Source organism: Colius striatus, chromosome 13 (assembly GCF_028858725.1).
Source record: "Colius striatus isolate bColStr4 chromosome 13, bColStr4.1.hap1, whole genome shotgun sequence".
In the NCBI taxonomy this organism is placed as follows: Eukaryota; Metazoa; Chordata; class Aves; order Coliiformes; family Coliidae; genus Colius; species Colius striatus.
Genome location: NC_084771.1, coordinates 2,598,947 through 2,616,023, shown reverse-complemented (window position 1 = coordinate 2,616,023; position 17,077 = coordinate 2,598,947). Strand labels below are relative to the sequence as shown.

At 56.3% G+C, this 17,077-nt stretch overlaps 1 protein-coding gene across 1 annotated transcript; it reads right to left on the bottom strand.

Moving 5' to 3' along the window:
- Positions 1-6,685: 6,685 nt before the first annotated feature.
- Positions 6,686-15,767, bottom strand: LOC104553871 (RNA-binding protein 41). The gene is made up of 7 exons (XM_062007037.1): positions 15,704-15,767; positions 14,840-14,956; positions 13,264-13,456; positions 10,943-11,147; positions 8,898-9,271; positions 8,210-8,357; positions 6,686-7,111 (listed from the first exon to the last, which is right to left on the bottom strand). The coding sequence occupies exons 1-7, from the start codon at positions 15,709-15,711 to the stop codon at positions 6,954-6,956; spliced, it is 1,203 nt and encodes a 400-aa protein (XP_061863021.1). The 5' UTR covers positions 15,712-15,767; the 3' UTR covers positions 6,686-6,953.
- Positions 15,768-17,077: the final 1,310 nt, after the last annotated feature.

Genomic DNA, 17,077 nt, shown 5'->3' with positions numbered 1-17,077 from the left:
CTTGAACTCTGACAGGTTTGGTGCCACAATCACTTCCCTGAGGAGCCTGTCCCTGTGACCAACCAGCCTCTCAGTGCAGAACCTCTTCCTACTGTCCAGCCTGAACCACCTCTGACAAAGCTTCATTCCAGTCCTGATGCTGGTCACCAGAGTGAGGATGCTCAGGACCACCCAGATGCTCAGGGCACTGGAGCATCTTCCTTCTGAGGAAAGGCTGCAGGCCCTGGGGCTGTTCAGGCTGGAGAAGAGGAGACTGAGGGGGCAGCTCATTCATACCAAATTTCTTAGGCCTCTGTGCTCAAAAGATGCTGCTAGCTTGGAAATGATGTGCACACCCAGGCAATCCCAATCACTTCTCCTCCAGCACCTTCCTTGCTTGCTCTGGCCTGTCCCCACCTCACTGGTTGCTCAGTCAGTCAGGAATCCCACAGGCTGTTTGTCTGACCAAGAACTGTCTCCTGGCTGCAATCTGTGCCACTTCTTCTTCCAGATCACTCACTTTCAAAGTGAATGGAGGCAGGCCTGTATTAGCTTCCTCCTCTGCTGAAAAGTGGCCTGATTATCTAGTTTCTAGGCTATAAAACCTTCCTCCTTGGCCTCCAGAGCCAAATGATTCCTTTACTAGTTTCTCACTCAGGCCATCTTTGAGGAGTGCCCTTCAACAGATAACAGCCACTCAGCCCCCTGAACAGGTTGCACAGCTGCTAAAAACAGGCCAATGGCATCATAAAACCCAGCCAGGTTACAGGGCCCATTGCCCAAGTGCAGCCTTTCCCTAAGGGGAAAGTGCTGCAGCCCCAGGAGAGCAGGGGCTGGTGCCTGGAGGGAGGACATTGCCTGCTTCTGCTGCAGCCCTTCACTGGAGCCTCCACCTCAGCATCTGTCTTTCTCTTTGGGCTGCTGAGGTGTGTTCCTGGACTGGGCAGCTGTGCTGAAGCACACAGGGACACAGGCCCTGCTTGATTTCAGAGTCTCCTCAGGGATGGAGGTTTGTGAGGGAGTGAGCTGGGGGAACAGGGACTGTCACCTTTCCCCAGCCCAACACTGGCTTTTTTGCACCAGACAGCCAAGGAAAACTTCTCCATGCTCTCTGGGGCACTGGAGAAGCTAAAAATGGGCCAATCTGGGGCTACTTCCCAACAAACAAGCCATAGAATGTGTGCAGTGCTCAGAACAAAGGCTGCATCACAGCAAAAGGCTCCCCTAGCAGCAGTCTTACAGACTGGCACTCTGTCCTCTTCCAAGTCCTCCATTTAGGAAGCTGCATTCTGCTCCACCAACCAGCCCTACATCTCCTCCCTGCACCAGGAGCCTGAAATGAAGGGAAAGTGCTGCTGTAGCCAATTCTGCTCCAAACAAGTGGCCTTTGGGGAGCACTGAGGCCCCCAAAGCCCTGCCATAGGTGTTGATGGCAGTGCCACAGCCTGTGCAGTGCATGCCAACAGCACAGATGAGGCACAAACACCTGGCAATCCCCCTGCAAAGGTACTTTGGGCACAGAACACTGAAGTTCTGCCAGAAAGCAGAGCACAGACTGGCTTAACAGAGCAGAATTATCTGTGGCAAAAAGGGTCACCTGCAAGGGGTTCCACAGCTCTGAGATACTGCTGCAGCATCCAGAAGGAAATGCTACAGTGAGCACTTCCCAAGAGTCCAGGCCACCCTGCCAGAGCAGATCTCCTTCTGGCAGTCACTTTGGGGGAGAGGCAGGCTGCACATCCTCTGGTAGCACCTCCAGCCATGGCAGCATTAGCTGCACACCTTTAGATCCCTAAAGCCCTGCCAGGCACCCTCTGTGCAGATGCACACACACATTGGATCCTGGGGATCCGTCTTCAACTCTGGACACTGTGCAACATCCAAGCAAGGATCTAAGACATGGCTGCTTTTTGCAAGGGCTCATTCTCCCCTCTGGCAGATACAAACAGGTAACAGACAAGTCCAACTACTCACAGAACCACAGAGTGGTGGGGTTGGGAGGGACCTCTAGAGCTCATCCAGCACAGCTCCCTGCCAAAGCAGCTCCCACCTACATCAGGTCACATTGGAATGTGTCCAGGGGAGTCTGAAGAGCTCCAGAGCAGGAGCCTCCACACCCTCCCTGGGCAGCCTGGGCCAGGGCTCCCTCACCTCAGCACCAAACAAGATTTTCCTTAAGTGGAACTGTTTATGTTCCAGCTTCATCCCATCACCCCTTGTCCTGCCACTGGATACAACAGAAAGTGCTGCCCCATCCCCTTGACAAACACCTTTGAGATGTTTGGAGCTATGAATGAGCTGCCCCCTCAGTCTCCTCTTCTCCAGCCTGAACAGCCCCAGGGCCCGCAGCCTTTCCTCACAAGGAAGATGCTCCAGTCCCCTGAGCATCTGGGTGTCCCTGCACTGGCCTCTCTGCAGCAGTTCCCTGTCCCTCTGCAGCTGGGGAGCCCACAACTGGGCACAGGACTCCAGCTGAGGCCTCAGCACATGTGGCAGAGCAGAGGGGGAGCAGAAGCTCCCTGGCCCTGCTGCCCACACTCTGCTGGATGCCCCCAGGCTGCCATTGGCTTCTTGCCCACGAGGCCACGTTGCTGCTCATGGGCAGTTTCTTATCACCCAGCACTCCCAGGTCTGTCTCCTGGAGCTGCTCTCCAGCAGGTCACCCCCAGCCTGGCCTGGTGCAGGGGGTTGTTCCTCCCCAGCTGCAGGACTCTGCCCCTGCCCTTGGTGACCCTCAGCAGGTTCCTCTGTGCCCAACTCGCAGCCTGTCCAGCTCTCACTGCCTGGCAGCTCAGTCTCTGGGGAATCAGCCAGTGCTCCCAGTTTGGTGCCAGCAGGGAACTCACTGAGGGTCCCTCTGTCCCCTCATCCAGGTGCTTGATGAAGATGTTGGACCAGACTGGCCCCAGAACCCATCCCTGTGGAACTCCACTGGCCACAGGCCTCCAACCTGACTCTGTGCCATTGATCAGCACCCTCTGGGCTCTGTCATTCAGCCAGTTCTCCATCCACCTCACCTCCACTCATCCAGCCCACACTGCCTGAGCTTTCTGATGAGGGTGTTGTGGGAGACAGTGTCCAGAGCCTTGCTGACCTCAAGGCAGATGCCATCCCCTGCTCTCCCCTCATCTAGCCAGCCAGTTATACTCTCACAGAAGCCATCAGGTTGGTCAACCAGGATTTGCCCCTGGTGAACCCACACTGACTCCCCCTGATAATCACCTTTTCCTTTGTGTGTTTACAAGTGACACTGATGTCACACCAGCTTCCTTTACAGTCCACCCTCTCACAGCATCTGCTGAGCTCATTGTTGTGGTACATCATGATCCTGTGGTAGCTTTTGCTCTTGCAGGTGAATCCAAAGGTGCTCTTCAGCCTTTGCTCTGAGGGAAAATGGCTGAAGGAAGAAACAAAGAACAAGGTCAAGAGGCAGAGTGGGGGAGATGCACAGGTCTCACAGGGAGGAGTGAACCTGCCCTCTGGGGAGGCTGTAGCAGCAAGCAGCCCACTCTGCACTGCTCAGCTCAACACTTTCCCTCTTCAGCAGGGAAAAGCACTCACTCAGCCTTGGCCTGCCAACACCAGCCCCATGCACACCCTCAGGAATCAGACCAGAGCAGGCAGAGCTGGCAGGAGGGGAGCTGGGTACAGCTGTGCTGAGCAGAGTCAGTCACTGCCAAGTCACAACATGCCTCGCTGATAGCTTTAATAACAGCTCTGAGATGTGTTTATATGACCCTGATAATAGAACAGGCAAGGTCTGGACAAAGAAAACTGCCTTGGGTTATGTCACAAACGAGATAACTGATGAGTAATTTCAGTTGTGCTTCCAAGACACATGAGTAATGTTTACAGAAGCACATCAAGCACATCCTGCCAGGGCTGAGGAAATGGCACCAACCAAGAAGAGATGTACCCCAAGAATTGTACCCCAGCAAAGAAGAGCAAGCTCTCCTTCAGCAGCCTCCAGTGACACAGAGACAGCTCTGGACAGACCACAGGGAGGTGGGGAACTGTGGGTTTAGGATGAAAATGTTCCATTAAGCACTGTTTGGCTGAATGCATTTCACACAGCTGTTTCTATATATGATAGGTTAATTTGCTTCCTTCAGACTCAGAGTTAAGCATTTACACCATGTGCTTTCCAATACAATGCCACAAGAGGGGCTGAACTCCCAGTCTCAAGGATCTGTCAGGTTATGCACACCAAGCCATGCAAGGCCAAAGCACCTTTGAAAGCAAGTGGAAAGCCACTGCTGCTGGGGCACCACCACCACAGGCTTCTGCCCTGCTGCATTTCTACACAGCATCTCCAAACCCTGTGGCTGTGCAGTCCACTGGCACACAGGGGGCAATGCTGTGAAGCTCCCAGAGCAGGACAGCAGCTTTGGTGGCTCTCCTGTTCCTAAGTACATAGGGACAGAATTTAAGACCATCTTTGGGCAATCTTCTTATATCAAAACAAGAACAAAATGACAACAACACAAAATGACCTTTAGAGCGTGGAGGAGGAGGAGGAGAAGGGATAAAACATGCCCAGATGTAGCTCACAACAGTTCAATCTCTTCTTCCTAGATGGGATTTGAAAGGTAGATTGTTCTTTGCACTTGGCTTTCCTCAGGGATGCTGGTTTCCATTCTGTGGACAATGCTTTCTAAAAGCATTTGTCAGCAGGGAAGCCAAAAGAGTCACCTTACTCCCAAAGAGCTGGAGTGGCCTGGGAGCAGCTCTTGGGAATGAGCATCAACATGCTGCAAGAACTCAAACTGACCAACTTCCAGTCAGCCAGCAAAAGTCAGCACCAGCTGCTGGTGACCAGGACAGGGGAAGAAAGGCTTTTCTGCTCTCATTATACAGTTTGATTAAGTGCTTTCATGCTGAATTGAGCTGGGGAACCCAGAGATGGACACAGGACTCAGATGAGGCCCCAGCAGGGCAGACTGGAAGGAGGAGGGACCTGGGAGTGCTGGTGGGCAAGAAGCCAATGGCAGCCTGGGGGCATCCAGCAGAGTGTGGGCAGCAGGGCCAGGGAGCTTCTGCTCCCCTTTTCTCTGCTCTGCCACATGTGCTGAGGCCTCAGCTGGAGTCCTGTGCCCAGTTGTGGGCTCCCCAGCTGCAGAGGGACAGGGAACTGCTGCAGAGAGGCCAGTGCAGGGCCACCCAGATGCTCAGGGGACTGGAGCATCTTCCTTGTGAGGAAAGGCTGCGGGCCCTGGGGCTGTTCAGGCTGGAGAAGAGGAGACTGAGGGGGCAGCTCATTCATACAAGTATTTGAAAGGTGTTTGTCAAGAGAGTGGGACAACACTGTTATGTGACAGGACAAGGGGTACTGGACAAAACCTGGAACACAACCAGTTCCATTTAAACACAAACCTTTGGGGTTAAAGGGAAGTGTGTGTGGAGGCTCCTTCTTGGGAGGTTTCCAAACCCCCCTGGACACGTTCCTGTGGGAGCTGATCTAGGTGGGAGCTGCTTTGGCAGGGGGTTGCACTGGATGAGCTCTAAAGGTCCCTCCCAGCCCCCCCATTCAGTGATTCCGTGTGTGACTCTGCAGACATGTGGAGACAGGCCAGATGGGAGCACTGCCTTCGGGCTGTGGCTGTGCCAACCCACCCAGCACTCAGCCAGCAGTCTGCAACCAGTCAGCAGTCACCCAGCAATCTCCATATGCCCTCAGCCCATCAGCCACATCCCAGACAGGCTGCTGTACCTGTTAAAAGCAGCCCCAAGGGCCAACCTTTGCCCCAGCCCTGCTCTCCTGCCAGGACATGGCTGTCAGAGCGTGGTCTCTTCACAGCTCTGGGGCCCAGAACCCCTGTGTGGTGACACCAGCTCTTCTGGTGCTTGGGCAGGAGGCACCAGGGCAAAGCTGGTGCTCAGCAACACCACAGCCCCTTTGCTCTTTCCATTTTTCAGCTTGCTCTGAACCACAATCACCTCCTTGTAGATCCAGTGATCTCATGATCAGCCTTGTGCAGATCAGTGTATGTGTGTTGTTGCAAGTGCATTTACCAGGGCAGCTGTGGAGGGGGGGACAGGCAGCCTGAAGGAGGAGATGGCAACCACCCAGCAATCTCCACATGCCCTCAGCCCATCACCCACATTACAGACAGGCTGCTGTACCTGTGGGTATTGTTTCAAACACAGAGGAGAGAGAAAACCAGCAGCTCCTGGGAACATTCCTCCACTCCACAAGGCTGCATTTAGGGGCACAGAGGAAGGCTGGCACTCAGCTCTGCTGGGAAAGCCACCATCACCAAGAGCTCAGATGTTGCTCTCCCAGGAGTGCTGGGATACTGTGGGAAGTGTATGACATTAGCTCACAAAAAGCACTAGAACAGCTCAGCAGATCAGCCACGTTGCCTGCCACCATGGCAGCCCATCCTCCACACCATAGGCCTTCCTAGAGATCAACAGCAAGGAGCCAAGATGTATTTGCAATCATAAAGTACCTGTGTCATCAGATACCTGTGCAGCCAAAGTGTAAGGATCAAAAGGGGCAGCTGTTCTTCTTGTCCTAAAACAACCTGTCTGCTGCCACTGGAGATGGAGCAGCAGCCCCACCAGCTTCCACAGCAGTCACTGCAGCTTCCAGCAGGGGCCAGGCCTAGGCTGCTCATACAGCCCTGCAGCACCATGGTGGAGCACAGCTGCCTCTGCAAGACTTGGGCAGGACAAAGTTGAATGAAGACACACAAAGGAAGTATCACAATAAATACATGTATTTACATCACCCCTCCCCTCCCTCCTCACCACCACGGGCTGAGAAGGCAGAGACACACGTGGGACAGGAGGAAACAGCCAGTACACTCCAGCAGTGTAAGGAGGGTGCCCAGCTCTCTCAAGGAAGAGCTCAGTGCCCAGCTCTCCCTCTTCCCTTCTTAGAGATGCATGGTAACTCCCAACAGTCCCAGTTGCAGCCAGGGAATTCCCACGGCCCATGCAAATCCAGGAGGCTCCCACTTCTCCATCCCTTAGGTGGCAGGAGGCTTCTCTCCAGCAGATGAGCAGGGGATGGCAGAGTCAGCCTCTGACAAGTGCCCTTTGCTCTTCCCAAAGTGAATGACCAGTGGCTTCCCCTGCAGGTTGTAGCCATTCCCCAGCAGCAGGGCAGCCTGTGCTGACTGCACGTCTGCAACGAGAGCAAAGCGGGCACAGTGATACAGCCGGTGCTGCCACGGCCACAGGGGCTGCTCACACCAGGCTCCTGGCTCAGGGCAGCACCAAACACTACACTGATGGGTTCTCCAGCCAGAGGGATGTGCTCAATAGAAACAGCACCAACAGGCTGCATCCCCTCTCTTTGGAATCCTCTTCACGGAATCATTTGGGTTAGAAAAGGCCTTTAACGTGGAGCCCAACTGCTAATCCAGCACTGCCACTGTCACCACTAACCTCTGTCTCACAGCCTCATCTACATGGCTTCAGATACCTCCAGGGATGGGACCTCAGCCACCTGCCAGGGCAGCCTGGGACAGGGCTTGGTAATCACTTCTGTGAAGAGATGTTTGCTACCATCCAACCCAAACGTCCCCTGGTGCAACCTGAGGCCATTGCTTCTTGTCCTATCACTTGTTACTTGGGAGACCAATGCCCAAATACCTTTCAGGGAGCTGCAGAGAGTGCTCCTGTCATCCCTTAGCCTCCTCATCTCCAGGCTCAGCACCCCCATTCCCTCAGCCCCTCCCCAGCCCCTTGTGCTCCAGCCCCTTCCCCAGCTCTGTGCCCGGCTCTGGCCATGCTGCAGCCCCTCAGTGTCCCTGTGGCAGTGAGTGAGGGGCCCAGCACTGACACAGCCCTGGAGCTGCAGCCTCCCCAGGGGACAATCCCTGCCCTGGGCCTGCTGATCCAAGCCAGGATGCCCTTGGCTTTCTTGCCCATCTGGGGCACGCTGCTGGCTCATGTTCAGCCACTGTCAATTAAGCCCCCTGAGGTCCTTTCCCCCTGGGCAGCTTTCCAGCCACACATCCCTAATCCCACAGCATTGCCTGGGGTTGGTGTGGCCCAAGGGCAGGACCCACTGCCCTCAACCTGGTCAGGGCCCTCTGAAGAGCCTTCCTGCCCTCAAGCAGACAATTCAATGCAGGGAAAAGACTTCAATGTGATAGGAAGAAGAGGGAGTAAGGTGTCTTCTCTATCTCCTTGGAGAAGAGGCTTGTGGCCAGCCCAGTGCCCTGTGGGAAAATGTGGTACCTTCATGGATGAGGGAGGAAGAGAGGCAGGGACTCACCAGGGAAGGTGAGGAAGGCCTGGCCCCTCATGCGGCCGCTCAGCAGGCGGAACTGGATGGGCGGGCTGTCGTCCCTCTGGAACCGAGCAAACAAGGACACGAGGTCCTTCACCCTCACCCCAGGGCCCAGGTTCTTCAAGTACAGCACCTGTTCCACAGACAGCCAGGGTGAGCCAGCCTGGGCCATGCAAACACCTTCCTGAGTCTGCAGGGCCCAGAGGTAGGAGATACAGCCCCTCTGCCATCCCAGAGCCCTCCCACCCACGTGCCAGCTGCAGCCTGCAGGACAGGAGGGTGCAGGGAGAAAGGCAGCTCTGGACTCAAGGCCTCATGCTGGCCTGTGCCAAGTGCTGACTGGCCCAGTTATCTGTAAAACACAACAAGCTCCAGCTACCAGTTAAACACAGGTTGAGTAAAGTCACAGCTGGTGTCAGTCAGGCCCAAACAGGGAGAGCACATCTTGGCCAGAGCCAGGAAGGGCTGAAGTACAGCCCTTTGCCAGCCTGGGCAACCTCCCCCCAAGAGCTGAAGGCCTCCTCCCCTCCCAGAGTAGGAGCTGCTCTCTCTTGGCTGTGAGCACCAACCAAGCACCCTCCAGGCAACAGCAAAAAGAAGCCTTTGCCTGCTGAGGCAGCTTCAGGGCACGCTAGAGTGGAAGAAGAATGAGGCCTGGTTCAAATCAACACACCTTGCTGGGCTCCCCAGGCTGGTAGGATGAGAACCTGGGAATGCTCCGGAGCTCCTCCTCTGACAGACGGTTCTTGCAAATCTCCTCTTCTGGGACAAACTCCACAGGCTCCTCGATAACCACGTGCTTTGGAGGGGGCTGGTGGGGCTTTGCTGCAGGAAGGCTGGGACTTCTTGGCTGTGCTGTCTGCTCTTCCTGCTCTGGAAGTGATGACTCCTCAGCCACAGGCCCCTGTGGGGCCAGGGAAGGGCACAAGCATGGGTCACTCTTGGTAGGCTGGTCTTCAGGTAACTTCTTGCTCAGCAGCTCTTGGTAAACACTCTCCAGGTGAACCATGGGATCCCTTTCATCTGTTACCCTCTTCTGAGTGTCATCTAATCCACAACACACAAACAGAGTAATGTGACTACCACTATGAACCTGGTAAAACTCACACGCTGCAGGAAGAGACACAGCCAGGAGAGGCCCTGTTCCAATCCAACCTCCATGGATCTGCCAACCAGGCCCTTCATGCAGTCACAGAATGCTGGGGCTGGAAGGACCCTGCAGAGCTGCTCCAGCCCCAGCCCCTGCTAAAGCAGGTTACCCTGGCTCAGGGGGCACAGGAACATGTCCAGGTGGGGTTGGAAACCTCCTGAGAAGGAGTCTTCACACTCTCCCTGGGCAGCCTGGGCCAGGGCTCCCTCACCTCAGCACTAAAGGAGCTTCTCCTTGTGTTTAAGTGGAACTTATGTGTTCCAGCTTATGTCCATTGCCCCTTGTCCTGTCACTTGTGACAACAGCAAAAAAGTGCCTCCCCATCCTCTTGACATTCACCTTTTAAATGGCTGTGTTAAGGAGATCCCCCTCAGTCTTCTCCAGGCTGAACAGCCCCAGGTCCCACAGCCTTTCCTCACAAGGAAGATGCTCCAGTCCCAGTTACTACTAATAGTAACAATACAACTAATGACAATAAATGTAACAGAGAGAAATAAGGAAAAAAGGAACAGGAAAACAAGGCAACCCCCAAACAAATGATGCACAATGCAAGTGCTCAGTGCCCACTGCCTGATGGCCAGCAGCTTCCCCAACTGGGCAGCAGGACCCTGCCACAACAGGGCAGCCCAGATGCATTTAGAATGTCAACATTTGGCTCCCAGGGACAACATCAGATTAAGCTCCTGAGTTTAAAGAAGGTTCATGGTGTGGACTGATCAGTGAATGTCCTTTAATCTAGTGGACACGAGGACAGAAGTGAGAGGGGTGTCTCCCAGCCTATGAGCCTCAACCTCTCTGCCTTTGCTTTTGCTAAGTGCCACACCACTGACACCAAAGGAGGCTGCAGGGGCCAGAGGACACTGGGTCAGCTTGGATAGCATCAACACTGATCAAAGTAGTGTTTTAGGAGTTAAGAGCTGGAGTGTGGAAGTTCCCCTGCATCCACTGTCTTACACACACCCCCAGCCTGGGCTGGAGCCTCATGCCCACGTTTTCCAGGTAAAGCAGCCTGGAGCAGCTTTTGCCATCTCTGGACAACACTTGATTCTCCATCCAGAAAAGGGGGATGAAGCCACAGGCTTGGGGCCAATAGTGCTGGGATGAGAAGTGCTGTCATCCTGCAGACACAGTACTGGGAACCAGCAACTGGGCCCCAATTCCACTAAAGATACTGGGAGGGGCCTTCAACAAGTCACTCCTGCTCTTCCCTGCTCTGTGCCTTTGCCTCCTTCACACCCTTGTGAGACTGCAGTCAGAGAAGGGGGATCTCTCACCCCATGCAGGCCCCTCAGCTCTGTCCCACGGCACAGCCCCAGTGCTCTCTCCCTCCCCCAGCTGGGGCTGAGCTCCAGCCAGCCACGTTCTCCACAGACTGCACAGGCCTCTGCATTCAATCCTTCCCAGAGCCCACTCTGCTTATGTAAGAGAGGAAAATATCTCCTCCCACACAGAGCCAAAACAGAACCATGTCTTCAGGGACAAAAGGCCAGACAGAAATGTCTTGGACTCCCACACACCTCAGCTCTCCAAGCAGGAGCAGAGGCAGGAACAGCCCTGAGCCCACAAACCTTCGTGGTAGAGCGCCCTGAGGAAGGAGTGGCGGTCTGTTCCCTGGAAGAGGGCATTTTCAATCTCCATCTCCCTCCTGCTCAGCTGCTTGCTGCCAGCAAACCTCTGGGGTAGAGCCAGGATGCGCTGACGTTCTTCCATCTTCTCCTGGATGGCCTGGAGTCGGTCCTGGGTGGCCTCTGGGGCAGCTCCCAGCCCAGAGCCCTGCAAGACAAGCACAGCTCTGCTCAGATCCAGCACGTACCTCCTTTGCAGAGGCTCAGACAGTCAACTTCACATCCTTCAGCCCTGCAGCAAGTGCAACTAGGGACCAGCCCCTAAAGAGCAGGTCACCAAGAGGTGCTGTTACTGCAGGGGTAGGGCAGAAATACAACTGCTCAGCAAGCCTCAGTCCTCGAGGGGAGAAACAGCCTCTTTCTCCTGACCTTGCTGTGCTGCTCTCCTTTCCCTGGCCTCACTGATGCTGCCTGTGTCCCTCTGTCCCAGCAACCTCTGCCTCTGCCAGCCACAGACATTTTCTAAGGTCACCTACAGCAACTCCACATCCCCCCCCTTGGCACTTACCACACCTACAGCAATCAGGAGCTCCAGGTTCCACCAAGCTTTTGGTCGATGACCCTGGCGTCACTGAGAGATTGTGACCTGCTGAAGAGTGGGGACCCCAGCTGGCACCCAAGGGCAGGTTTATGCTGAGGACTAAAGCCCTGCCCAGCTTCACATGAGCCAGCTCCCAGAAAGCAGCCAGCTCCTGCAGCACAGAGCTCACAGTGAGCCTGGCATTCCTGTAGCAACCCCACTGCATGGGGCCAGGACTCACCATAGGCTCACACTGCCCAGCACAGAGACACACAGGCAGCTTCTGCAGGGGCACTTCTGTTCCCCCATCCACCTCTGTCAGGAGCCAGAGATCACACTTTTACAGGGCTGTAGGTGGCTTTCCCTTTCTCAAATTCAAGATTTACTGTGGCAGACCCTTCTGCCTCAGGCAAGAAGCCAGGCTTTCTCCCTGCACTCAGCACAATCTGACAAACACCCTCCCAGGGTACCTCTCCCTTTCCACCCACCTGTTCGAGCCCACACTGGTAAGGCTTCCATTCACCATTTCAGAGCTTCCCTGGGGGCACAAAGGACTGTTTATATAGAAAAGCAATTCCAGGAAATCATTTGTAGTACTTTCTTTTCAACAAAGCTGCAACTTGGCAGCTGAAAATAAGAGGAGCCTGCACTCAGTCCTCTGCTGCAAGCTCCAGCACAATCTGAAGTCCTCTCTGTCTCAGCTGATTCCTCCTTGCTGGAATTTCTCACTCAGGGCTTTCTCACACAAAGCTGCACATCACTGCCTGACCTGGGATTTTTCTCCTAATATCCTTCTTCTTTCAGGAGCTGTAGAAGGTGTACCCTAATGCCACTGGTTCTTTCTGTCAGAACAGTGTTTTCCATGATAACCTTCATTTCTAAACATCCCAGAAGTGATTTCACACCAAATACAAGAGCTGCTGCTGCTGACATCAGTTTTCACTCTAAATTAGCACCACCAAGCTTGAATGCTGGCCACACCAGGGCTGGGGCTGCACTTACACACCACAGACAGTCATGACTTCAGCTGACAAGAGGCAAACCCATGATTACCACAGATGCTTCCTCCTGCACACAGCTATTGTTCAGGAGGAGGAGAGACAGAGGAAAGCCAAGGGTCAACTCAGATCCTATTTTGCACCCTCTGGTTTACAAAACTAAGATCAAGATGCTCCAGAGCACTTGGCACAGGACAATCCCCAAAGCCTCTTGTTTCTGGAACGTGAAAGGGTGAAGGTGGGGGAAGGGGAGAAACTTGCTTTGGCACTGCTCTGCTACAAACTGTCCCCAAAGAGAGGTACACTTGGTCTCACAGCCCTGCACTGCTGTTTTCACATGGACATTTCAAGTTCCCTGAAACACCTGCAAGCCCCAAGAAGAATGGACATAACCCTCCCTGGAGACAGCTATCCCAAGCCAGCCATGGCATCCAGAAACAAGGAGGCTGAGGTGCTTTGAAACATTTCCTCCTTTTCCTCTTCCAGCCTGTGAACCCTTCTTACACAGCTAAAAACAGGTGAAATGATTTGCTTGAGAGCATCAAGGCAGAGGCAGCAGTTTAGCCAGGTCTTGCTGTGTTCCACCACAGACCGTCCAGCAAAGCAAACAGGCCAGAAGAAATGTGGGATCACGCTGGCCTAGAGGCATGCTCTGCTCATTCCCAGAGGGCTCACAAAGGATGTGCATGGTGTGCCAGGATGCCAGGGGGCTGCGAGCAGGCTGAGCCCTGAGCAGAGGTGCCTACCTTCCCTGCTGAGTCCCGGTTCTTCCAGAGCAGGATCTCTGCGTCCGACAGCCCCAGCTCCCGGAGAGACGCCGTCTGTCTGTCGGTCTCCTGCAGGGCCTGGAACTGAGACAGGCTCAGAGCTCCTGCAGCCTCCTCCCCAAAAGGCTTGTAAAAAGCTGCAGGGGCGAAGCATCTTCGCTTTGACTTGCACCTGTAACCCAAAGCAAGAGAATCATATCATATCATATCATATCATATCATATCATATCACATCATAGAATGGGAGGGGTTGGGAGGGACCTTTAGAGCTCGTCCAGTCCAACCCCCCTGCAGCTCCCACCTACATCAGGTCACACAGGAACGTGTCGAGGTGGGTTTGAAGACCCCCAAGGAAGGAGCCTCCACACCCTCCCTGGGCAGCCTGGGCCAGGGCTCCCTCACTCAAACACTCCAACAGTTTTCCCTTATGTTTCAATGGAACTGTTTGTGTTGCAGCTTCATCCCATCACCCCTTGTCCTGTCACAGGATACAACAGAGAAAAAGTGCTGCCCCAAGCTCCTGACACCCACCAGTGAGAGATTTGGAGCTATGAATGAGCTGCCCCCTCAGTCCCCTCTTCTCCACAGCCTGAACAGCCCCAGGGCCCGCAGCCTTTCCTCACAAGGAAGATGCTCCAGTCCCCTGAGCATCTGGGTGGCCCTGCACTGGCCTCTCTGCAGCAGTTCCCTGTCCCTCTGCAGCTGGGGAGCCCACAACTGGGCACAGGACTCCAGCTGAGGCCTCAGCACATGTGGCAGAGTAGAGGGGGAGTAGAAGCTCCCTGGCCCTGCTGCCCACACTCTGCTGGATGCAACAGCATCAAGAACAGCAGGAGCAACTCGGCACTGAAAGACTGGAGGAAAGGGCAAGCCTATCGTCCCAGTCATGCTCAGGGCTGCTGCACCTAGGCAGAGATTTCCCAAGCACAGCTGAGCCACGCTCTCCTGACCCTTTTCCAAGCACCATAGGCCAGGAGACACATCCTGCACACACTGCAACACCAAACCAGCAGATACAAACAAGATCATTCTGGTGGGGCACAAGCTGTTGAGCCTAGAAGCTCACTCCTGTGTCTGGCCCAGGCAGATCATTTGTCTTCACAACCACCAGCGTTTGCCCCAGGAGACAAGCACAGAGTGTTTAACTCCTGCTGGGGTGTCTGGGCAGCAGGCCTGGCAAAGGAGGAAGGGTCTGCACAGCACAGAATGACAGGGGTTGGAAGGGCCCTGCAGAGCTGCTCCAGCTCAACCCCCTGCTAAAGCAGGTTCCCCTCGAGCTGGGGCACAGGAACGTGTCCAGGTGGGGTTGGAAACCTCCTGAGAAGGAGCCTCCACACCCTCCCTGGGCAGCCTGGGCCAGGGCTCCCTCACCTCAGCACCAAAGGACTTTCTGTGTTCAAGTGGAACCGTTTGTGTTGCTGTAACCTTTGACAACAGCCTGCACCCAACATCTCTCTGGCGAGGTGGCATCAGTGGGGCACCACTGCTGCTGCCCCTCACATAGACCCTCCCCAGCACCCCCTGGCAGCACTCCTGGGGCCACACCAGGACTCACTGCTCAATGGAGACCGTGGTATCGAGCTGCTGGTGAAGGAGGCTCTTCAGCTGCCTCTCTCCTTCTGTCTCCAAGTCTTCCAGGAGGAGCTCATCGCTGGACAGGCTGCTGTTGACCCTGAGGCACAAGAGCACAGCACCGAGATGGTCAGTGAGGCAACGGGGAAGCACTGCTGAAAACACAGCGCTGGTACAGCCCCTGACTGGCAGCAAGACACCAAGACTGCTCAACCACAGCTCCCACTAACGTTACCTGGAAAAAACAACAGATTTGGGACAGCTGCTGCTTTCAAATGAGTCAAGAGAATACAATGTAGAGGCAAAGAGAAACAGTGAATTCGAGCAGCAGCACTCGATACAAAGCTTCCTTTTCCCTCCCTGGGCGCCAGGAGGCAGGCAGCCAGCCTGGCAGAGTCCCACACGGCACCCAGCCCCGCGCACGCCTCTGCGGGACGCGGTGCTGCCACGCCGCGGGCCGCCGCCGAGCCCTGGGGTGCCACGGGCAGCAGCCGCCGGGCCCGGCCCCGCTCAGCCGCTGCGAGGGCAGCCACGGCGGCCCGGGGAGCTGTTCTGAGGCGGCGCTGCCCCGGCGGCGGGCCCACACGGCCCGGTTCCAGAGGACTCCCAGTCAGCAGCTTTCCGCGGCCTCGCCGTCCCCGCGGCTGCGCCGGGCCCGCGGAGGCGCCGGCTGAAGGCCCGGGCCGCGCCGGCACCTGAGGGGAGGCTCAGCGCGGCCGGGCTCCGGCGCCGCCACACGCCGCCACACCGCGCCCGGAGCCAGCGGGCAACGGCCTCGCAACTCCCGCACCCTCTGCACGGCCCCGCACCGCCCGCACGGCCCCGCACCCTCTGCACGGCCCCGCACCTCCGCATGGCTGCGGCCTCTCCCGCCGCCGCCGCAGCGCGGCCCGGGCGCGGCGCAGGGGCCGCTGGGAGGCGGGTGGCGGCAGGGCCGGGCGGGCCGCGGAGACGGCGCAGCGGGTTCGGGCCCCGCCGCCGGCTCGGGGGGTTCGGGGCATTGCCGCCGGTTCGGGGGGGTTCGGGGCATTGCCCCCGGTTCAAGGGGTTCGGGGCATTGCTCCCGGCTCAGGGGGTTCGGGGCGTTGCTCCCGGTTCGTGGGGTTCGGGGCATTGCTCCCGGCTCAGGGGGTTCGGGGCATTGCTCCCGGCTCAGGGGGTTCGGGGCATTGCTCCCGGCTCAGGGGGTTCGGGGCGTTGCTCCCGGCTCAGGGGGGTTCGGGGCGTTGCTCCCGGTTCAGGGGGTTCGGGGCATTGCTCCCGGTTCAGGGGGTTCGGGGCATCGCCGCCGGTTCAAGGGGTTCGGGGCATTGCTCCCGGTTCAAGGGGGTTCGGGGCATTGCTCCTGGTTCAGGGGGTTCGGGGCATTGCTCCCGGTTCGGGGGGTTCGGGGCATTGCCGCCGGCTCAGGGGGTTCGGGGCATTGCTCCCGGCTCAGGGGGTTCGGGTCATTGCTCCCGGCTCAGGGGGTTCAGGGCATTGCCGCCGGTTCAGGGGGTTCGGGGCCGCGCTGCTGCAGCCGCCCGTGCGGGGACACGGCCCCGCTCCCCCCGAGAAGCCGCGGCGGGGCCCGGGCCCTCCGGCAGCGCTCCCCCGGCACAGCAGCGGTGTGCGGGCAGCGCGGCACAGGCTCCCCCCGCAGCGCAATAAACCCCCCCTAAAGCTCCCAGGCTGAGGCAAGGCGATGTAGTCATTGAAGTGAAACCAAATAGTGTCATAAGTGTAAGGAAAAGGGAGGTAACAAAAAGGGAACTACAGCACAGGAAAGGCGAGTGGTGCCCGATGCAGGTGCTGAGCGATGCCCCAGCAGCTCCCCCAGGTCACACACTGCCCCTGATGGCCCAGGGCATGGAATAGCCTGTGGCTGGCTGGGCTCAGCTCTCCTGGCCATGCTCCCTCCCAGCTTCTCGTGCATCTCCTCCCTCACAGCACAGGAAACTGCAAAGTCCTTCACTCCAGCAGTACTTTAGCTAAACATCAGTGTGTTACCAACTTTATTCTCACACCACATCCAAAACATAGCCTGTGGCAGCTACTAGGGATTGAATCAATTCTACTCCAGCCAAAACTAGGACAAGCATCCACATCCCTCCCTCTCCTTTGAAGCTGCTGATGAAATCTGCTCACAGTAAAAAAGAAAACAAAACCCCACACCCAATTAACAAACAACTCCAGTTGTGTCATTGAAGTCAGTCCCATACTCTAGAAAGCCACTCTTCTC

Excerpts from the sequence above, each read along its gene's own strand:
- LOC104553871 (XM_062007037.1), bottom strand. Across the intron at positions 11,148-13,263 it reads ACCGGGACTCAGCAGGGAAG|GGCTCTGGGCTGGGAGCTGC; the intron begins GTAGGCACCTCT and ends CTTGTCTTGCAG. Across the intron at positions 9,272-10,942 it reads CAGGGCGCTCTACCACGAAG|ATGACACTCAGAAGAGGGTA; the intron begins GTTTGTGGGCTC and ends GTTGTGGATTAG.